At 29.6% G+C, this 24742-nt stretch overlaps 1 protein-coding gene across 2 annotated transcripts; it reads right to left on the bottom strand.

Moving 5' to 3' along the window:
* Positions 1 to 479: 479 nt before the first annotated feature.
* On the bottom strand, positions 480 to 24035 carry LOC140663347 (uncharacterized). Of its 2 annotated transcripts, none has more exons than XM_072887414.1 (2): positions 23428 to 24035; positions 480 to 3471 (listed from the first exon to the last, which is right to left on the bottom strand). In XM_072887414.1, exons 1-2 carry the CDS (start codon positions 23463 to 23465, stop codon positions 2823 to 2825), a joined length of 687 nt encoding a protein of 228 aa, XP_072743515.1. In that variant the 5' UTR covers positions 23466 to 24035; the 3' UTR covers positions 480 to 2822. The 2 variants fall into 2 exon arrangements, with proteins under 2 accessions (XP_072743515.1, XP_072743516.1); XM_072887415.1 differs by lacking the exon at positions 23428 to 24035 and adding an exon at positions 8058 to 8425.
* Between the last annotated feature and the right edge of the window lie 707 nt (positions 24036 to 24742).

The raw sequence follows: 24742 nt of genomic DNA, 5'->3' as shown, positions 1-24742 counted from the left end.
CAGTATTTTCAATACAAATTTCTCTATTCTGAAATAGCTATATCCTTCTGTGTAAATTATATTTTTTCCTTTTCTCCTATGTGTTTACTATGTTTATTATATTTACAATATGAATTTATACACACATTTTTTATCTTTTTCAAGAATGGAAACTGAAGATCCAGAATAGATGAGAAAAATCAATCTTGATGATGATTTCAAAATAAGCAGGTTTAATCCTCCTATAAGATATGCAATTGTTTTACATTAAATAAATCACGTTTTTTTATATTCTTTAATTTTTTCTATTCTTTAATTTAATATAAGTTGATACATATTACTAAACAGTAGCAAATATACGATAATAATGTGTGCGACCGTTTAAGAATCCTTATAATCTAGGTACTGTATTTTAGAAGAATCATAAAAGTATATAATTCGCAATACATGGAATGAATATAAAACCGTAATAAATAAATCGCTTATACACAGTGAATCAATTACATAATTATGAAAAATTCAATATTTTATTCGAGAAAACAAAAGAAATTCATTGGCGTAAAAATATTTTAAATTATACATGGCGCAATATACACTGGTTCAAGTTGGCCAGTTGGTCTAGCCAAGATTATTTCTATTGGACGTTTATGATTTTCATAATGTTGCTCAGATCACGAATGCAACAAAATGTAAATTTTAGATATGGCACCATACATACTCTAAAACTATGATTTATATCAATTTCTACACATTCTTATGTACGTACATAATATATATATACAAAACCAACAAACAAAATGAAAGTGATACTTTGCGCCACTTTAATTTAAATATAAAGATTTTCAACACACGAATGGAACAAAATATAGTCATAACCAGTATATTAAAATATATATAAAACAAATAAAATATTTTTCTGCTACATTTCTTGTTCTTTTATCTTTGTCTATTAAAAAAAATATCTATTTAAGAAACTTTTAGTTCTGTAGATATTATATAAATCTGATGCACACACAAAATGTACAATTGTACAGATGAAAATTACAATAGTATCGTCGCGTCAGAAAAGCATCCACCAACCCTATATTTTTTTAAACGAACGTTATGAGTTCTAAGATCGGGAATTTCTTTTGATTTAGAAACGTATGTTGATCAATATTTTTCTTATAACTTATCGGATACTTAATTATCGAGTTATGTTTACAACTCGTACAACTTAAGTTAAACAATATCGTTTATTTAAACAATATCTTTACAATCGTAGAAATAAATAATCGTATCACTACGTATATATATTTACAAGTTAATGTCGATCGCCGCGATATCGACAATTCATCAAAAACTCAAAAAAGAAAAAAGGAAAAATCCAAACAAGAGACAGTAAGAAAAAAGAATATCTGAATCCGATGTAACAATTTCTAATTACGTAGATTATAAGATTTATAGTTTGTACAATCTTACTTAGCTGCAATCTCCAAAATGCATTAGTTCTCTTTCGAAATAGTATTTACAGTAATTGAGAGGTAATTCGGTAATTCGACTATAGACCATTGGTCATGACTTATATTACAATAAATTTCCTTTTTTTTCATAAAATAACACCTAATAATGATATATACCACTTTTCGGTGTTTCAACATTTTTCCTTTTGCAATTTACAAGTAGCTTTTAAAAGTGTCCAAATTTATAACGATATATTTTATATTTTGTATATCCTCGATCGACTCGAGATAGCCTTAAAGCTTATTTAATGCAAAACCTGTATACAATATTTTTCAATCAATTGTGATAATAATCTGATTATACTCCATGAAATCAACTGTAGCCATTAAACTAATAAACTATTAAACGCATCTTAGAAATTATCTTCTAAATATATTCATAATGTATTGAATATTTTAATAATTAATATATATTTTAGCTATTTTTATATTAATTGTTTCTATATCGATAGAAATTTTTTTTTGTAAACTAAATTTACTTTTATTTTCTAAAGAAATTAAACCAATCTGATTAAAATTAACTTTTTTTAAGACAAAAAGAGAAAATCAAAATATAAAATTATTCTCAATATCTATGCTTCATCGAAAGAAAAATTCGATGAGAAAATGCAATTTAGGATGTGATGCAGAGTAAGAATGATTTAAACTAAAGTGGTTGCGCATCTTTTGAAATGTTTCACGTGTGAAATTTTTGTTTTATATTCATCTTTGTCATGTCTTGTAACATACACTTTCTATAGTATACACTTAACCCTGTTCAAAATCGCAGTACTCCATGTGCGGCAGAATAAAGAAAGAATTGTTTACATCGCTATACGTAATCATATTCGCCTGAGATCTTTGTTATTCTAATTTTGTTCAATTGGCCTCTTTGTCGCATAAAAATCGTTATGAAAAGCAGAATAGAACTAAACGTTATTTCTTTACTATAAGAATAAATATCTTACCTCGCGATATCAATTTTGTTTAGAAAATGATAACTTATTTGTGCTCAATTCTATATAATCAGCGAAGATTTATTGTCTTAATTTACATTAGAGAATGTAACTTATTTCCATCTCAATACAAGAACAGCATACTTTACCCGCAACGATTATAATAATAAATAAACGATTTTACATAGTAAAATAACCGATCAATATTATAATATCTCGCTGGCGGAAAAAATCTGTGGAAGTTTTGTAACACACGTAATTGGCTTCTTGAGACTCCGCCAGATTCTACAATCAAGCAAAGTCACGGAAGTTTCCACAAAGTTGACGACAATAAGGCGAGGCCGAGATGGTATCTGCTCGTAATGCCAATTGACGCGATGACAATCAACACACAGACGACAACGAATCAGACTTGCCCGCCTACGTCAGCTTGATATCGTAGCGTCAGGTACTCGGCTGCCTCTGTCATGCGGGTGATACTGCGATGAAGGCCGCGTAAATGACGCTTAAAGTTTAGAGCAGCGATGCTTGCCAGATCGGCGCATTCCTCGCCTTCCAGTCCGCTATCGATCTCGATGCCCACTTCAGAATCTGAGTCCGACGTGGATGCGATTGAGGACGCGCTCTGCACGCTCTGCATCGAGGTGGTACTCGGGCAACGCACGTGGCCCAATCTGGCGCCGGTGACAGTTGCCGGATAATGATGCAGTTCGGCGGACGGGCTACCGACCGGATGGTTCTTGAGCAGCTGATCGTCCGCATCTGTGCCTCGCGTGGGTTCCTGTGACCACAGTAGTTCGATCTTCATCTGATTGATGATGTTGTAGAGACGGTAGAGATCAGTGTTGGCCAGAGTGTCCTGCACCGTGTAGCCGCGTTTGCCTTTCATGGAAATCGTGTCACCTGCATCACCCACCGATAGGTCCAGCAGACGGCTGGGCACCAAAATCGTGTCCTCCATCTCGCTCACGGTGCGTACAAATTTCTCCATGCTATTCAAAATGCTGGCATTGCTGAATTCCGGTTCGTCGTGCCGGGCGATCCTCCGCAAACTTCTGCAATAAAAATTATTCATTATTCTTTAACGATGTACTTAGAACACATAATGTCTTAATTTTATGCGTGTTAAATAGAAAATTAAAAAGTATGAGTTTTATTAATAATAATTAAATTTCATATTATTAATTGATATTATTAAAAAGATAAAATTGACTACAATTTATACAAAGATTAACAAAACGCCATTTAAAAAATATAGATTTATTAGAGGTATTTTATTAAAATTTTCTGATATTTAGACAATATAATAAATAAAAATTTGTTCAATTTTTAATTATTTAACTAATTTCATTAAACATATTTTAGAATAAAATACTCGATTCTTAAGATAGATCGCTATTTTATTTCGTAGTTATAGTGTGTAGTATTTGCATTCAAATTATAACTCATTTTAATCAGATTTCGTAATGATGGAAACGTTATTTAATGAAATTTTTTATAAAGTTGCGATTTAATTATTACAACTGACATTGAAACTGGACTTTTGAAATTAATAATGTATACTGTATTTGGCAAGAAGTGAATAGTCTTAACTTTACTCGACGGCCGGAAATTATATATTTAATAGTCAAAAGATATATTATAAGAGATTACTCGAACACCGGAATATTGCTTCAACATTTCGTTGCGGAAAATCAAAGATTTCTAAATAATTGATTTGTATGCACTTCACAATCGTGGCGTAATGAACGAGTATGATGCAATGTCATTTAAACATATAGTGTCGCAGAAGCATGTGACACTTTAAGAGAAATCCAGTCTTCGTCAATTTTCATATAATTTCATAGCAATCTATCATCGAAAAATACTAATACTCCTTTGTCAATAATTATACTGATTTATTTATAGTGTTCTAAATTATTTATTTTACACTTTAAATTTACTACATAGTTAATTGAGTAGGTATATAGATGTAGACGCACCTGTCATTAATCTCAAAATTAAAAATTGATATTATTATATATGTTTGATTTTCTAGATATAAGTTATATAAATTAATAATTTGTTGTTTTAGAAATGTTTTAGAAAGATATGAAGAAATAAAAAACCTACAGTTGATTTTCAGTGATGTTCATTTTATCGCAAATTAAAATTGACGTTTAATTGAGAAATAATATTTCAGAACTTTTTCTTGGCTTTCTCGCGTGATATAACATCCGAGAAGAATCACGCGATATTGCACAGATGTTGTATATAATTAGCACTTATCTCATTGACATGTATTACAACATTTTGATAAGATTAAGTGCCAATTCAACGAATCAATATTTACAATCAAATACAATTAAGAAATATATATAGATTCGAGTCATTCTTCATTCACAATTGAATAAACTTGTGATAAAAAATTTTGACTACATGTTTGTTGTGTATAAAATTAAATGATAACGTTTACATAATGATGCATGTAAGTAATATCGTGAAAAATAATAATTAATGATAATTTTATACAAATAAATAGTTTTTTGTTTTATCATCCACACAAACACACACACACACACACACATAAAGATATATTTAAATAAATTATAAAATCTTCCTGCAGTTCAAAAAATTCTATATTTTCAGTGACTTTATTGATATTATTATAAACAGTAATACTACTCATTAGCATTTAACTGACTCGTGAAAAAAAATTAAATTAAGAACAGTGAATTTTATCGCTTCATTAGCCCATATTTCGTGTGTATATGATTGATTAAACAACTTTCATTAATTAAATAAGCGCGACAAAACGTATCTTGCCAACGATAAATGATGATTCTATGTTATGATTAGCAAGCACTGGAATTCACAATAAAGTCTAAATCCACGTTCGTCCACGTATGAATAATTCAATCATGCGCGCACATTCTCAGCCGATTTAATTAAATCACTTTGTTATATTAATTCCCATATTTACATAGTAAGTACGTGTATGAAATGGAAATTTATTGTGAATTTATTATGAATCCATTGACAAGGTAAATTATATATAAATAAATAAAAAAAAAAAAAAAAAAAAACTATACTATGCGAAAATTCTAACGGGTGAAATATCACAGATGCGCGTTGACGACCAATTCTGCCTTCGTTTTTAGCAGTAAAGGACACAAAATAAAACGTAATTTTAGTACGAACAATTTGCAAATGTATTTTGCATTGTCGTTACTCAACTTTTTTCGCTTGAATTGCAGATTATTCTGTTACACCGTGAGCGTATACAGGGTGTCCCAGAGCACTTGTGCCAACGCTCGTGAACAGATAGGGCACAGTAAACTGAGCAAAAAAGTCTTATACCATTTTGCGATTTTCGCAATAATTATTAAAATATTAATTAAAAACGCTTAATAATTATTAAAATATTAATTAAAAACGCTCAGCGTATAAGCGCGCGCCGCATATCCTGAGCGTTTTTAATTAATAGTTCAATAATTAATGCGCTAATCGCAAAATGATACAGGACTTTTATGTTCAGTTTGACCTGCTCTATCTGCCCTAGAGAATTGGAGCGATTACTACCGGACATCTTGTAGATATATGTATAATATTGTTCGCTAAGCGTTTTTAATTAACATTTTAATAATTATTGCGAAAATCGCAAAATGGTATAAGACTTTTTTCTCAGTTTACTGTGCCCTACCTAATCACGAGAGTTGACACAAGTGCTCTGGGACACTCTGTATAAGTAAACAATATTATTTGAATATTCTCTAATGTTAAATAATGCAAATATATCATTATGCAGAATGTTTTATTTATAAACGCAACGCGGTAATAGTTCTTTATCCCTCTCCACAACACTTGACGTATGTATTTGCACGCGTGCCTTTATCAATCTTTAAACGAAGAAGAGCTCAAGCTCATCTCTCTAGAGAGATAAATACGAGGAGAAAATAACGGTCGTTCTATCGTTAAATCGATCGTCCACTGATTAAGGACGCGCTCCCAACGAAATTAAGCGAGGTGTCTCGGTGACGCGCTAAAAATAGTCCCCGTGTAGTGTTCTACTTATATAACTATAGGCCTATTCTGTCCCACTTGTCTACATACAGACCCGGTCCAGCGGGTATCTTCAAAATTTAATCTTTCTCGTGTTCTTATTAACGGAGAAATCAGAACGCGCTATTGTCAATCTTTAAGTACGACTCTTGAAACTCTCAACAGCTTCAATTTTCGACGTTATAGAAAAATATATTTTACAATACATCATACATTGACAAAGAGTCGATGATTCTTGTCATTTACAAATAAACACAAAAATCATTATTCTTGTCTATTATACTGTTGTGAGATCTCTTCTCTCTTTCTCAACTAAAATTATAATATTAAATAAATTACATTAAATTAAATTGAATACATTATATTAGAAACCTTGAAATTGTTATTTGAAAAATTTATTTCAATATTCTAAACTTTATTATTTTATAAAATTACTTATTTTATTTCTATAATGAAATGTCTATATGTATTGATAATTAGGCGTTTTGTAATATATTGTTCAAGAGACATATTTCTTATATGATAAGAATGTAAGATAGGCGTGCTTGTTACTGTAACATAATAATTTACTTGAAATTAGAAAGAGTAAATTTTATCAATTATTTAAAAAATGCAACAATAGTAACAGAAAATTCAAAAAAATACAGTTTAATCTTTAATTTCAATTTCTTGTTCGAATAAAATCTACTTTTTCCTCGCGTTTATTTAAAAAATTTATTATTTAATTATAATGGTATAAGGATTTATTGCATTAAGCAGAGAGTAAATATTTCTACTAAATTATAAATTATTTTTTAATTTTCATTTTATAAATTTAAAATGTTTCTATAAAACAGAGACTACTTTGAATCATCTTCTTCCAGAGAAAGTGACAGTACAATAACTAAATTCTCAAATGCGAAAATTATCAATTATAAATTGCGTATAAATCAACTACAGTTTAATTTTAGTCAAAAATATTACAGGAATTGAAAGTGTATTCCAATATAAAAACCATTTTACTTAAAGTCCCAATTACGTATAGCGTCCGAGCAACACAAGACGACGCGTGTGTGCCACTTTTTCGAGAAGGTACTACTCGAGATACCGTTTCGAGGTACCTGTTCTTTTTTATCCGGCGTCTCTTCTTTAGGGAAATGAGAGGAACATACTCAAAGTAAGCCATCGCCCAAGGCGTCGAAGATGCTAAATTCCGCGGCTGAAATCGTAAACGCTCCAACCGCAGCCTCAGGGGCCTCGAAGTATGTAGTGCTTCTCGTCAATTTTTCCCTAAGATCCGTCCAAGACTGAACTTTCCATACACTTATCGCATACTCTAATCGCTCATTTTAATTAAAATAATTGCTCTTTACAAAACGCACAGTTATCACCAATTCCATACAGCGTATATTGGCCTATCTCATCATATTTACGAGGAAATTATTACGGAACGAAGTTGAATGGTTTCGCAACGAGCATTGCGTAACTTGCGAACACGGGGTCGGGATCGAAGACGATGAAGCGGAAGAAACAGAGAGTGCACACAGAGAATGTTGAAGCAATCTCATCATGATAATCGTTGCGCGATGATAATGAGTTATCCGATGGCTCTTATACATACCGCTTAGAATGCAACATCCTGTGTCTCGGTGCGCTAGATCTCCGTACCAAGAAAAATATTTCGTATTTCGAAACGATGGAGCGCTAAGTTGTCTATAATTGACAAGCTCACTTTGTTCTCTGACGAGTCCGCCGAACTAGCTTGATCGATGCCGACAGAAAGACGAAACTTCGCGAACGTCCGTAAGAAGGTAAAGACCGATGGTCGCTGATGAATATTCGCGCGCGCATTTGTCATGCAAAGTTCTCTTACGCTCTGACCTCACGATGGCAACGTGTATTATATGGTAATGGTGGGACTGATCGTTTCCTCCATTATTCTGGTATCTTGCAATGTGTCTCTCATCGCTACCTTTGATCGGTTATCGAAAGTAACGTAAGAAGTTATGCGCGATCCCAACGATTGTGCATTTCATAAACCAAAATTTATTTTTTCGAATGAAGATAAAAACTAAAGTACGTGCAGAGTCTGACGTCAATTGACATATGTAATACAATCTTAATAATAAACCGGTTCTCATCGTCATCGACTGGTTTTTTACAAAAGCAAATAATTAATCATTTAACAGTTACGCCGTAAACCGTGAATAATAGGAATGTTTGATAGCAATAATGTTAAAAATACTAGTGTGCTGTGTATCAGAGAGAGAGAGAGAAAGTGAATGAAAAAGCACAAACCAATATATTATTAAATGATAAAAATAAGAGAAAAAAAAATGGAAAATAAAAAACAAGTGGGTTACGTCAAACATAAAGGACATGCCGTTCGCGAAAGTACACATCTCCTTTCCTAATAATTTCCTTGTCATCTTAACTATGAATACACATAACATGAACATACGTCATTGCTCTTACCCCGAATATATTATTTGCAATTTGACATTAACTCGCTAATGACACAATAGGAAAAATTTCAAGTGGAATTATTTTAAAGACTTTGGACTTGACGCGGTTCATATCAACATAACATTGATATTCAATGAAGAACAAACAATTTAGCGACGAGATTATTCGCTAATACATTGAATGTCTACGATGAAAGTCTAAACTCTAAAACCGAATGTATGTATGTACCTACGTACCGAAGTACACAATCGTCGTTTTATTTGCTCAATTTTATGTGTGTGAAAAAGCTTCAATGACATTCGACAACGTTCTTTTCTACGACACATTTTCGAAATATTTGTAGAAAAAATTCTACTTTACAAGAGACGCATTTTTTACACTTCAGGTTTACGATTAAATCACATCTTTAATACATGTATTAAAGTCGATAAATTTTCAATTTTATATTTTTTCTCCTTTACAAAGTGGGACGATAATTTCAGTTTTTATATATGTCCTAAATAAACATGAGTTGGCAAAAGATGCAGTGTGACTATTCCTTTGTAAACCATAATCCGCTTTCTGCGTTACTATCGGTACCGGTAAACTTTCTAAGACGTTTGACATACGTAACAAACTACGCACCTCTATCATTCGCCACTCTCTTTCTCTCACGGTGGACAACATGAACGACATACAACCCTTTACATCACAATTGAAGGGTATCGAAAAGAAAATGGTGCGTTGAATTTCTTTGGCGAAATGCGATTTCACCTTATCTACAACTATTGATTTTGAAATTAATAAATTAATTTTCAAGTATTAAATATTAAATCAGATTCATTGACAGTAATTCGGAATATAAAATTAATTCTTGATGTAATAATATATCGTGAAATTATTTCATACAATTGTTATTATTTTATATTATGCTCTCTAAAATAAATTCTATGAAATAAATTACTCATCAAAATTGTACACTAATTTTATTTATATTTAAATATTTTTGATCATGATTGATACATTTTATACATGTTTTATGTATATATACTATATGTGTTTTTTCTTTAATTTATTATGTCTAAAAAATTTCCTATTTGATTCGATCTAATATTTATTATTTTCGAAAATGTTTATTTCAGAGTTTACGATTTCTTACTTGTATGAAAAACCCAGGACTCGATGTGTATAAAAGTTTAATATTTTTATTTATCCGATATATGTTTTCCCCACTTACACACTAGCTTTGATGTTTATTTTTATCTGCCGATATGTAGCTGTTATGTATTAAATAAATAATAATAATCGCGGACATAATGTTACGTATACGTGCAACTGTAGCGTTTTTTAATGAGAAGTCGTTAGATGATATCTAGAATTTGCACGTTTAAAATCACGTATGAATACATCAAGAAAAAAAACTGTGTTTACTAAAATAACACGTAACAATCAAATATACAGAACACTGTGACAATTATCTCATTTAATATCTGTTAGTCGATAACACATGTACTGTGCAAGTTATTTCGTGCAAAAATGTATCAATATTGTACAATTTAAAAAAAGAAATATAATATCTTTAAAATGTATATCTATACAGGATGTCCTAAAACTACAAAACAATATTTTGAGACGGATTCTCTGGCCAATTTAGAGATAATTTTTCCTCAGCAAAAATGTTGAGGCATCAATAATTTTAAAGTTATAAGCGATTAAAAAAGAAGGGTTTTTCGAAAACTAAACTTCGTGAAATTAAAAAATTAATACAATTATATTTTTCAGTAAATTTCAGGTAGAGTATTTTATAAAATTTTAATAAAATTTTAGATAGTTACAAAAATATATAATAACAAAAATTTAAAGTTTGTTTCAAAATTGAAAGTCGTCTCCAAATTGGTCAGAGAATCCGTCCTTAGAATATCTTCCGTGATGGTTTCAAGACACCTTGTATATTGATTGCATTGTATGAGTTTATATTCTTTTCGAAAAATTTATTTATCCAAAATTCCTTTAAACGTAGTTCTCGCAAAATTCTATCTAAAAAAATATTAAAAATATTATCAAAGACATCAGTTTATATATTATATTTTATATACAAAAACTGAAAAAATTAAAATTAATGTACATTTGTATATTTGTATATTGTATATTGTATAAATGTATATGTACATTTTACACATATGTAAATTATATACGTTCAAAATATTGAATTTAACTACATGTAACACATATTTTAGTCAAAATTCATAACTTTGTTATAGTACGATGTGATTTCCGTAAGTTTTTGCAAGAATATGATTATCATTGCAACCGTCTTACCGGAAAATTACGCGTAAGCAATAAAAGCACGGAAATATTGTCGCTTTCGCTAGCTATCAGAAAGTGAGATTTCCTCTGACATGTATTTCATCGAAGAAATTAAACTTCATCGCGTCATAGACGTGCCCGCAAATAACTCGATTGAGATAGATACAAAATATATTTGAATATTTCAAGTTTTTTTTATCTGTACGTCATTTAACCGGTATATCTATTTGTCACACACGTGTTTATAAGCTGTTTAAAATTTACGATTATTGAAACAATTAAACTGATAACATGCACGGTATACATTTGTCCTTGCTTTAAATAAATATTTTTCACTTTTCAAATTTTAAAAGAGACTATATATTTATAATAAAATTTAATATAGCTTGTCATATATATTTTTTTAAAGAACTTTATATACATCTACATATATCCTTCTTAAGACTAAAAATACACTATTGCGTTATATTTAGAAAAAAATTGTCTTATATGTCTGGCTCTTTGCAAGAATGAATATTAAATAAAGAATTTAAAAAAATATAGACATATTTACAATGCTTCAGATAATTGATCATTGTCACATGACAACATCTCATCGATTAGAATTCATCGACTAAGAATTCTCGATTATCTTGTTCCAAGGCTGTAATATTTCTTACCCACGAAAATTATTTAACTTTATTTTTACTTCCGCAAGTTATTGAACAAGTATATGCCGTCTTATATCACAACGGCTTTTTCTCTGTTACCAATTATAGATAATCCAGCTAAAACGCGTAAATGTGTCATCGATGTTTTTTGCTAATATATATCTTTGTATTCCGCGATTAAAAAGCTAACGGTCAACTCTTAGATAAACATTAATTATTTCTGTATTTTTGATGAAAATAAAATATAAAAAAATTGCGATATATTTTCTGTCAACATTAAAAAAATAATGGTCCTCTAAATTGAAAAATTTTTTTTAATTTAATTTTTTTTTAAGTTTTCAAACCTTACATGTTGCTATATCCAATTTTAACAGAATTACAAAAAAAGCTGTAATATAAAAACAATGCATATAAATTGATTAATACAAAGAAAGAGATAACAAGGCGTGATACTGTGTAAATTATGTAAACTCTAATAGAATAAATGCATAAAATAAAGAGATAAAACACCATGCAAAACGTGCCATATTTTGAATAAAAAATACATCGAAGCGTTTTACGCACTTTTGGTGCATATGCTCGTTAAAAAGAAAACACTCTGTATTGAACATATCGAATCACACGTTGCGTAAAAGCATGGGCGCCCGCAAGGGAGGGCAGAGGAGAGCACATGCCTCCCCTAAAAAGTGAAAAAATTCATAATCATAATTTATTTCATGTTTTCAATGCCTACATTCCTCATATAACAAAAAAAAATGAGAATAAATATTAAAAAATTAAAATAAAAATAAAAAAATTTTTTCAAAAGAACAAAATACAAAAAAAAAATTAACCTCTCTTAATTTACATCATGTCTTACTTGTCGTGGTAAAAAAGTTTTAATATTAAAAGATATAAAGATGTAAATATGAAAGCATACATTTCAATTAATCTGAGTGACATTTATGTAATGCATCATCTCTGAAAAAAAATCCTGCGGACGTCCTTGCATAAAAGATTTATAAAGTTTATATGTTAAGATATATCCGATGCATAACAAAAAATAATAAAGAAAAATTATATTTTATATGTATATCCATATATTTATATACAAATTATTTATGTAAATTTCGTTTCGTTATTCGCGTATCTGATGCGTGCACGCAAATTATATTAAAAATACAGACTGTTGTCATTTAAAAATGGATATTAAATGATAACATAATGAACATATATCACAATACATTTTACGTAGACTAGCAACTACAAATTAATAATATTTATTTCAATATATAAATCAAGATTTACATTATGAATTGAATTGGTATTTCTTTGTAAATTTTTTTTTACATCTTAATTTAAATATTAAATTTTCCTGTAATTTCAATCAATTCAACTGTTTTGTTATTGTTCAAATAATTTGTTATCTTCACACAAATTTAAAGCAAATATCATTAATTTTATCATGATTAGCCATACAGTCATTGAATTTGAACAAAGTCTTGATTTAAATATGAAAATAAATATTGTCAAATTGTTTAATTATCAGTATGCATGAAACGCATTGACACGTTCGTTTTTTTGTCATAATTCAGCATTTATCTTTGAATGACGTCTGCTATACTTTTAATGTACTCTATATTGCACAAACGCATGTAACACAACGTGGCAGATAAATGGAATTCGTAAATAAATATGTATACAATAAATACGTTGATTTGCATAATACTGTAAATCAATAGTGACGCGCGAGCTCTATGATACAACTGATTTATTCTTTTTAGTTTTTTTGAAATGCAAAAAATATCAATGTTAAAAACTTTTTTGCTATCTTTTGCGACTTGACGATTGCAAATACAAAAGATATGAATATATGTATATATTTAAATTTAGCTATAAACAAATGCTTTTATCTGCGATATTTAATTTTCACAACTCTTATGTTTACAATTTTAAATGCAAAGAATAATTCGTTTAATAATTCAAAATTTACATTTTACTAAAAGTTTAAATGTATATAACTAAGAAGTTAATATTATAAACATTTATGATTTGAAATATTTTTTCACACACAATTTCAAGATTGGTTTTTAAATCTGTAGTAAAAATTGAAGAGACGCGATTTCTTATTCTGTTTTTACAACAACAATGTGTCATAAAATTCATAAAACTATTTCTCTCGCTATCATTTCTTAGTTTATAATAAATATTTGTTGATTCTACATAGCTCTTCTCTTATCATTTTATACTTATTGTTAGTTTAATATAAAATGTGCCTTTAAGAAATTCAAATTTTTAACAGATGATTAAAAATAATAAATGTAGATAAATGTACAAAATTATATTCCTTATAATGTTGAGAAAGAATAGAAAATGATTTTCAATCTAAACATAATGTCCTTCGAAACTTGAAGTCATGAGTAAATTTCACGCGACGACGTTATTGTTTACTATTGTCGACCTATGCAAGTGCAAAATTATTGCTGTACAACTTGTCGTAATCTCTTATAAAAACAATAAAGATTTGTTATTACAATAAAAAATGCATACATATCGTAAAAAATTATAATGCAAAAAATGACAAATATTAATTGCCGTTTTAAATACACTTACAGTCGGACCTCTTATCCTACGACATTTTCGGTCCGGAATCTTCCCCTTAAACCTTTGATCCTACGACAAAAATTTGAGAGTGGGGGTATAATTCCCCTTTCGCGGTCGGAGCATGAGAGGATTTTTGTCGTAGGATAAGAGGATCGTAGGATAAGAGGTCCGACTGTATATCTTTGTCGAATTTAAGCAACTTTCTGTTACTTAAACATTAGATGAATAATTCATCGATGATTTATATGAGTATAAAAATGTGTGCAAAAACTGATTAGTAATAAACAGCTTAAATTTACATTGATTAATTAGTACAAATTTTTATTGTTTTTTATTTTGTTTATAAAATAATTTTACAAATTGAAAATGTTAATGAAATAACGGAGTAAGGAAAAATTATTCATCTAAAACGTCTGTTATATAAGATTTAACCCGTATCAGACTATTGGAAATTGAAAATTGAAGATTGGAGTTTGACTAATCAAAACAAAAGGAACTAAAATTTCTTTGATTTAGTAAAAGTCTGATTAGTAAAATTTCAATCTTCAATGCGTAGTCTGATACAGGCTTTACTGCACTAATTTATAATAAATTATAGTGATGATTCTATGAAAAGATTGCGTTTCTAGCGCGTATTTTTAGAACGGATCAAGATGGAAATATGGTACGATGTGTGAATCATTGATCTCTCAAGATAGAGCTCGAATATTATCTCTAATTTCGCTTCAGGAGCTGATCATTTCGAAAGTTGTACAATAAATGTTAATCGCTCCTAAGTGTATGTTCGCACGAGCAATCGCATAAAAATATTCTGGAAAAGTTCGCATGCGATCGAGAATCCGATGGCAAAGATGGGTACGTAATTTTTCGTGATGATTGCAATTGACAACAATGCATTTAATGCATATCATTCATATCGAAGAGAGAAAAGAGAAATCAAGCAAACGATGAAAGACAGATTATAAAACATGATTGCTGTGAGAACAACCGGCCGGATAAATATAGAGAGTACTAATAATTTTCCAGGCGGTCAGACATTTGCGTATCATTGTGTCACTCTGATCCTGTATTTAATTGTAGGTATAATATATCAATATGGAAAAAAAATGTTACGCATGTCGATGAATCTCACGAAACTTATGATGATAGTTTCGTCTGACTTTATATATATATATTATTCTCCTTGACAATTCGGTGCTATTCATTCAAATGTAAACTTTTTCTATTAAGAATTCATGTGTATCCTTCACGAATATAAATTCAAATGAGCATTACTCATTCAAATATGTTTCGATCATTCAGACATTAAAAAAAAGATATTTTATTCTACACGGAAGTTTTTTCAGTTGTATAGTTTTCAGGAAGTTTAAACAACTTCATAAATTTTATTGCGAATCGCGTATATTTTTGTACTCACACATAAAGTCAGTAACCTTGAATTCCATGCCAAAAATAATGCCAAATAAACAGGTATAGTAATGGCATTAATAACACTATCGACACTTCCAAACATGTAACCCGTGAGTTGGATTATGCAATGTTATGTAGCGAAATCAATTGCTAAATCTTTCATAAAGTCAATTTTTATAGAACAAAAAATTATCGCAAAAACGTAATGTTTGCAACACTTGCATATTTCGAAAGAACACACGGTAAAAAACATCTTGTATTTTTGTTGAAATTTTCTTGTGTTAAATTTTTAACATATTCTTATGTTAACACATCTTGCGCGGGTGTTTTCCCGTACAAAACGACTTTAGTCGTTTCCCGCGCAAGATGTGTCAATATAACGTACTGTCATTATGTTATTTTAACTTTTCTGCATTGAGTTTATATTCATCGTTTCTAAGAGTTAAAACAACATAATAACAAGTAAATCTTACACTAATTCACATTTTTCTGTTAATTTTTTACATATTATTTGTGTTATTTGTTTTCATATTTGCTTTATGTTAAATTAACATTAAAATTAGAGTAGATAAATTGAGACACGAGAAATGTGTCAAATTTAACACAAAATTTTTTACCGTGCATGCTTAGAAGTAGGGATTAAGTAAAAAATTTCGTAACACATCTATAACTTTAACAGCGATTTTTGAACGGTTATTTTATATCTCAGTAGTTTTATATATATATATATATATAAAAGTATACATAATACCTAAATATGAACATTATTTTTTTTAATGTGCACATTTTGCTCTTGCTTATTATAGATAGTACAGTAAACACAATTTTTCACAGCAAATAATACTATGTAAAAAAGGTTTAAATTACACTGAATAATATGAATATATAAAACTATCAATACTTTTTTATTGATCTTACCGTTAGATTTGCATAATCATCGTAAAATGTATTATTTTAGATGTTATTCGCACGCGTTAATAAGTATATCATTAAACGTAGTAGTAACAAAATCTCTTTTTTTCTCTCTCAAAGTTTATAATCTTGACAGTGTGGAAAATTTCAAATAATGTCAGAAATAAATCTTGTACGCTTTTTTAATTATAATAAGAATGAATAATAATAATAATAAGAATGTACATGTGTGGAGTATGTGTGGAGATTTTTGTTTCTTCAATAGAGTCGTATTTTTTATATATAATATTAATTCTGTTTACTTTGCATTTCTTATTAAAGTGCGTACTTTAGCTAAAAAAAAAGCACAACAGAAATAGCTTTGATTTTTGCGTTTATGACTTGTCAGAAATACGAGAAAAAGAAAGACTCTAATCTAATGCGTCTTACATGTTTTGCTGGTGACTATTCCAAACAAATTGCCGCGCTTTTATCAGAACGACGAACTTGTTGTTAGAATAACCTTTTGACATCCATGATAAATCGTCACTTAAAAGCAATTAGTCGTGGCTCCAATTTTTAAGATAGAGACATGCTCCGTTCACGTGATGGGCACGCATTGATCAAGCAGCGCCCAAGTGGTTTTCAATCAATGATAATATCAGTCACGCTAACGATCAATGGGAGATCAAGTGGCGGTACATATCATTTAATTATCATTGATCTTCGCAATAGATCATCGATCTTTATGAGTAATTCGCACTCTCGATTTTCGATAAGACAGACATTTCTCAAGCATAGTCTTGTTATGTTTTGCGATTTTGTTGTGCTCACGTTTCACTCGCAGATTAAACATATCGTAATAGTTATGAAATAATTAAATAATTAAAGTTATCATATGTTTCACAATCTTGTTTTCTTTATTTTTTGCAATTCAATATAGATATGGTTATCACGAAAATGTTGGAAGACTTCTTTTTTATAACAAGGAACCTTCAGAATTTCTGAAAGAGAGAGAGAGAGAGAAGTGTACAAAGTGTAAAATATAATCTACTTTCATTTAAGCCTTAATTAATATTTTTATATTATGTGATTATTCAGAAATGTCCAGACTTGAGAAATTAGATGAATGCAAATATAAAAATGAAATGTAAACAATAAATTACACTTACATGACTGGTAATAAATATTCTATCAAACTATACATGTGTAAACACACACGCCTGTATCTTTCATATGATTGAATAGTCTTACAATTATAAATCCTGTAAGTAAAAATGTGAACTTAAATTTACATACAGCCTTGATTTGTATTCACCTTCAATTTTTTTGTTTGATAAAACGTAAAAACAAAAAATATATTCATGTTTTATATAAAGTACATGTAATTTTTACTGCTTAAAGAGAAATAAAATATTATATTATATAAAATTATTATATAAATAAAATAGCGATAGAAAGTACTGCAATTTCACAATTTATAATCCACATTTTTCATGATATCCAAAATATTTTAAGCGCAAAAATTTAAAAAGCAAATTTTATAAAGACTAAACCGTAAAATAACACCGGAAAACATTAGATTTTATTTATTGCTATAGTTTATTATGCATAAAATGCAATATAAGATGCAAAATGCATTTTTTCCAAGCTACATCTATCTATCGTAATTATGGACAAATGATTCGGTCATGATTTTGTAATAAACTCAATCATAAATATGAGATGAAAATGTTTTTTTTTTGGTTCATAATGCATACATTATTTTTAGAAAAAAAAAAAGAAACTGTCAACAAGATCAAAGAAAAACCAAAAAGAACTTTTAAATTAAGAATTTTTTAATGCTATTTTCTCTCAGAATAATTTTTGGAAATAATCTTTCCAAAAATAAAAGAGAATATCTCTTGAATTATATGTATAAATGTATATTCAAAATTATATCGTGTTTTCCTTTTGATCACTATATCCGCTTATTTGATTAATTTTTTTAAACTTACGATACAAAATAATAAAATTTTTATCGAGGCATTTTTAATATCATTGAAATTGGACGGTAAGCGTAGGTGTTATAACAAATGTACGAGAGCGACATTTCAAACAGAGGAGTGTGATATTACGACATTGGCATTTCAAGTTCGTTAAAACAAATGTGATTGTTTGATCTTTTCGAAGCTGACACGGCACAAAATATTGCATAGTAAATTTTTTAAATTTCTTTATTATAGTAATTGACAAAGATATTATTAATTTCCGCGAAATATCAAAATAGTACTCTCTATCGGCATATTAAAAAAACGATAAGATTAATTAATCCTTCATATGCGTATCTTTTAATGTTATCATTCTTCTATCAATTTAATCTTATACGGATATCTAAATAAAAAAATAGAATCTTTGGAAGAAGATATTTTATCTGTTGTACCGTAAAAAAAAAGTGTTTTTCATAAAATATATGCTACAAATTAATAAAAATGATTTCTAGAGTCGGAATATATATTACAATATTAAAAATGTAATAAAATATGCTAAAAGTTAACAAAAATAACTTTTAGAATCAAAATATATATTGCAATATTAAAAGTGTAATTTTAAGATGCGAAAATGAACATACACGGAAATATGAGATTTATATATTTCAGAATCTGCTTTATGAATATTTGATTATTTTTTTAGACTCTTAAAAGACACATTTTTACATATTTTAATTTAGATATTTCTAGTGAAATTGTATATGGATCTAGTTACAAAAATATCTTAATTCGTATTTCAGTTTCAAAAGAAGTTATGGACTCTTATTTCGTTCAATGTAATATGCAATAAAATATTAATAAATTTTATGTAATTCCTTCGAGCATCCTGAATCACACGTTTTTTCCGAGCTGCATCTATCGTAATTGTGGACTAATGATTCGGTCACGATTTTTTAATAAACTCATATAAATGCGAGAAATATAAAAATGCTTTTTTTGGCAATAATGTATACATTATTTGTTTCTTTTTTCAGAAAAAAAAGAAACTGTCAAGATTTCGGTTTCAACTTGCGAATGACGTTTTTAGAAAAAGCCAGAATTTTTAATATTATTTAAGTTGCGTTCTTCAGATTAAAAAAATGGGTGATAACTTCGGCTTGGATTCATCCGGGTGGACTGGACGGCTTTATGATTTCAATATTACAAGAATATTTCGCAGCAATAGCGAAGCCGCGGCAATGGTGTCACGGGTAAAGTCACAGACGTCGTAATGCCAGACTTTCTACAGACGATGGCCAAGATCGAAAGGCGGGACGTGCTTCGCATAAAATTGCGCCGCGAATCTTTCCAAATTCACTCCATTGAGTGCTACTTTGTGCATGCGCATATGATTGCATCTTTCGTTAAAGAGAAACTGGACAGATCAACTGTGTCAAAAATTAATAAATCTAATACATTTCGAATTCATGAATTTAACATCACATAGCATCGTTAGTCTTTTAAAATATAAAATTAATATTTAATTTGTGAGTTCAAGTAAAGATTTGCATTGTAGAATATCATTTGATCTCAAAATCACAAATATTATCTTATATCGAATTAATTTTTTCTATAGTGAGACTATACATATATTTTAACAAAAAAAAAATCATAAAAAGAAAAATTTTAATTCTATAGAGCAAATCTTTATTTTGTCCACTTACACTGAAAAAAAAATAGTGTTGAATCAACAACATCATTGTAGTTAAAATTTATTTTTTTAATTCAACAACATTATTAATACGCCGCGTATTGATTTGATTAATAATGTTGTTGAATTAATAAAATAAATCTCAACTATAAAAATGTTGTTGATTCAACATTATTTTTTTTCAATGTACAAATTAATTATTGATGTTATGTTTTAAAAGAATGTTTTACATAACAAATTTGTTATTTCCACAATGACACAAATTTATCAATTTATGAATTTGACGTTACGCAGAATTAAATGTTTCAAAAAAAAAGAGAGTATAAGAAAAAATCTATTGTATTTTTACTATTGCAAATATAATACTTTGAAGAGATAAGCCTGAAGATATCGATTTTTAGTACGAAAACGTATGATGACTCATCTGGGCATGTGTAGATAATACGGTCACGCTATGTACGCGAAACTAATTATATTTTAAGTTTGATCTGACTTTATATCAACTTCTTCGAGATAAATCTATGAAATGTATTTGTTTTTACAAACGAAATCAATAAGACTCTAGATATTATAAATATAAAGCAAAGATTAATAAGAACGTAAGGTTATAGATATAGATTGTAAAATTCGACTATTTATGCTGATTATGCTGTAACTACATGATACAATTATCTGTTTATATTTATATTTAAATATATATATCTTCAGATTTATATTGCTTATATTCACCGCTTATACAATTTTATATCTGATATGCTTATTGTGTTTTATTTTAATTTAATTAAAGAAACAATTAGGCAATAATCAACACGGTAGGGCGTAAAATAGTTTCAACAAATGATTCAATCTATGATTTATTAATAATCCATACGTTTCGGACTCTTTTCGAGTTTTCTCCGGTGACTTAACAATTATAAAACAATAAATTAAATATATAAGAAAAGAAATAAAATAAAAAGACTGACAATGAATTAATATATCTACATGTACATCAAAATGCGAATTACTTGATCTATCTCGATCGATCCTTACAAACGTCCAAAATAAGAAGCCGCCTAAACTTTGCATAACGTAAGGAGAGATACACTAATCAAAACAAAAAAAAAAACATATTTATCAAACTGTTAATCAATTAAAATGTGAAATAAATATAAAAAATAATTAACCAGAAGCAACTCACTTGGACGGAGAAAAATAGCAGAGATAAGACGAAAAACTGAGATACAAATGATAGAATTTAAACGCTAATTGAAATAAACATCCTACGTCATGAAAATATAACAGTTCACATATTAATTTTTTAATAGTTAAAAGACATGAATCATCTCACATATCAATCTTTTTCTATTCTTAGGAACTTATTTTTTAGATTTATTTTAATTAGTTAACAGTTTGATAAATTTATTTTTTTTGTTTTGATTCGTGTATCTCTCCTTACCTTTAGAAGGCTTCTTATTTTGGACGTTTGAGATGATTGGACGAGATAGATTAAGTAATTCGCATCTTGATGTACATGTAAGTATATTAATTGATTATCGGTCCTTTTATTTTATTTCTTTTCTTATATACTTATTTATTGTTTTATAATTGTTAAGTCACTAAAGAAGGTTCGAAAGGAGTCCGAAACGTACGGATTATTAATAAATCATAGATTGAATCATTTGTTGAAACTATTTCATACTTTACATCCGCATTTGCTTTTTATTGCCTAATTGTTTTTTAATTGTATTATTAGTAATATTTATCCTCTAATTTATTTATTTTTGTTCTAATTTATACAATTGTTACAGATAAATTAAGTTTAAATTAGGATCAAAGATATAAGTTTCACCATTTTTTAAGATCATTTTTAAGTATTTTTATTTTTAATTTTGCGTGCCTGACTATACACTCAGCTTTTATTAATCCGTTCTTTGCTTATTATATTGTAGTATGAAGTATTGTTAGTTAGAAACTATATTTATAATTTTAGTAACAATAATATCGCATTTCTCACGATAATAATATCTCTTTCTTCAATCTTATGTTAAATTTATCGCAAAAAATGTCGAGCTCTGTTCGGTACGATTCTAATTGTGAATCATGAATACATTTAATCCTAAACCAAAAGGTGAAGGAGGCATTAATGACGCCAAGTGTGTAATTACAAATTATATATGTATGTATTCAATATTTCCTGAGAACACAAGAATTCACGCAAGCTACTGCATACTTCTTATCATTTGCAATCAGTTTGTAATTCGTTATAGTTTGTGCAAATTGTAAAGTTATCTAAAAAAAAAAAAAAAAAAAAAGACCTAATCATTTAAATCGTAAAAGATCGCGAAAATAAATAAGTATACGCTTTTGCTCTGATTGTGAGATTTAAATTTTTTATAAGAAAAATTATCTTAATAACTGCTTATCAATTTTGTTTTTTTAAAATCTAATCGTTATGTAACATAAATTCCGCCGATCATAAGAAAAAAAAGCGCACGAAACAAATGATATATATCTAGAAAAGCATTGCGTAAAACCTTGGTAACAGAGCAAATTCTTTACTTAACGAGAAAGTATACGATTCTTATACAAATAATATCATATTTGTTTCAAAATGAAGCGTATCTCTTGATGATACAAAATCTCGCGGTCTGTTGGTTATCGAATGACAAAGCGACTTTTCATATACAGATTTTCATGTGGAAAAGTCTCGTTAAACTCACCATACGTGGCCAAGATTATGTTGCAACGATCAAACGCGATTTCATTAGCTCGCTCGTCCATATTGCTCAAAAATTGGCTAATCATTCGCGTGGGCAACCATTCGTACGTAAGAAATCAAAACTATTATATTACAGATTTTCATACACGCATATAATACCTGCTACGGTATTATTCTACAGATATTTTCAGCGCAAATTATATGATTTATGCCGGATGACGTTTTTCGTATGAAAAGACAGAGATGAAATTTGAGAAAATCAAAGCACGTTTAATATTCAAACGAGAAATATGTCCGTAATACATGTATATGTTGAAATAATGAATTAGAAAAAAATCTCATACCTGGCAGGATCAACGTTTGACATATCCCCGTAATTCATTCTGTCCGATGTCTTGTCTTGATCGTTGACGCCTGTACTTGCGAGTACACGCGCACCTAGGTGTATGCTCTCACCGAGAGAAGAAAGGAGTTGCAGTGGAAAAGAGACGGCAGATCGTAAGACCAAGGGAGAGACGACGACGGTTGTTCGCACGGCCCACCGCTCTTGTATCTTCACACGAGAGATGCACGCTGCGGAATGCGAGATTAATGGACGACGCGGCGTCGTACGATGCGTTATGACAAAACTAAGACGACGAAGTTAAGAAGAGCGGGGTGGAGCGTGTTTATACGGAGCATCGCGGAGCGGAAACTGGCAAGGATTGCTGCGATACGATATCTCTCTCTCCCTTTTTCACTTTTTACCCCCTTCTCTCTTGCATCAGGCGTGTTCACGCGCGTCCGACGAATTCCGACCGTCGTGATCAAGGATCCTTATCGCGCGCCACGTGTATTGACGCGTTAATAAGCGCGCGCGGGTGGGATGGGCGATACTCGCGACGTACAGAGAAAACGCACTACGCACACCGGCCGAGATGGATCACGCAGCCAGACGATGACAGCGGTAGAACGACACGAAAGCGGCATCGGCACCGCGCCGCTCCGCGCCACCAGCTGGTCGTTCCCCCCACCACGCGCCCGAGTCGGACCACAATCCGCGAACGCGATTGGCTGTCACGGACCACGCGAGCAACTCGTTTCCTCTCTGTCGGCATCGATGCGGCCTTCTTCTTCCTATTCCGCGTATAGTTTGATTCATTACACACACTATTCATACGGTCACACCATCGGAAAGTAGACCTGCACTGGACCGGCAAGACGATATATGTATAATTGATATATCAACAGACATTACGATATAAAGATGAGTGGCTCGTGTGTCGAATTAAGCGAAGTAAACTGTGCGTATATAGATTCTACGAATGATATCTCTGAGAAGATATCGAGATCAATTTTCTTACAATGACTCCTTATCTCTAGATTAAAATCTTTAATCAAGGCGTTAGTAGTTGAAATATTGTATCTATGCTTAATTTTGGCTGTATATAAATATTTTTGTTTTGAATTTCATTATCGAAATTATATTCTCGATGTCATATAAATGTTTATTTTTTCTAAATATCCAAAAAGTATTAAAATCATGCATTTTTCATGAAAGAGCATATATTTTATATAGATATTTATATTAGAATTTTTGTTCTTAAGGAGACCTGTACAGAAAAATCATTTATAAAATTCTTATCTCAATATATATATTATTATTCATATATCATATAC

Source organism: Anoplolepis gracilipes, chromosome 3, assembly GCF_047496725.1.
Source record: "Anoplolepis gracilipes chromosome 3, ASM4749672v1, whole genome shotgun sequence".
Taxonomy (NCBI): Eukaryota; Metazoa; Arthropoda; class Insecta; order Hymenoptera; family Formicidae; genus Anoplolepis; species Anoplolepis gracilipes.
This window is presented reverse-complemented; position numbering and strand designations above follow the sequence as displayed.

What these genes read in the sequence shown, in the direction of transcription:
- LOC140663347 (XM_072887414.1), bottom strand. Translation starts at nt 23,465, where the DNA reads ATGAATTACGGGGATATGTCAAACGTTGATCCTGCCAG. An exon ending in TCAAACGTTGATCCTGCCAG is followed by an intron (nt 3,472 to 23,427) that starts GTATGAGATTTT and finishes TTTTTATTGCAG; the next exon opens with AAGTTTGCGGAGGATCGCCC.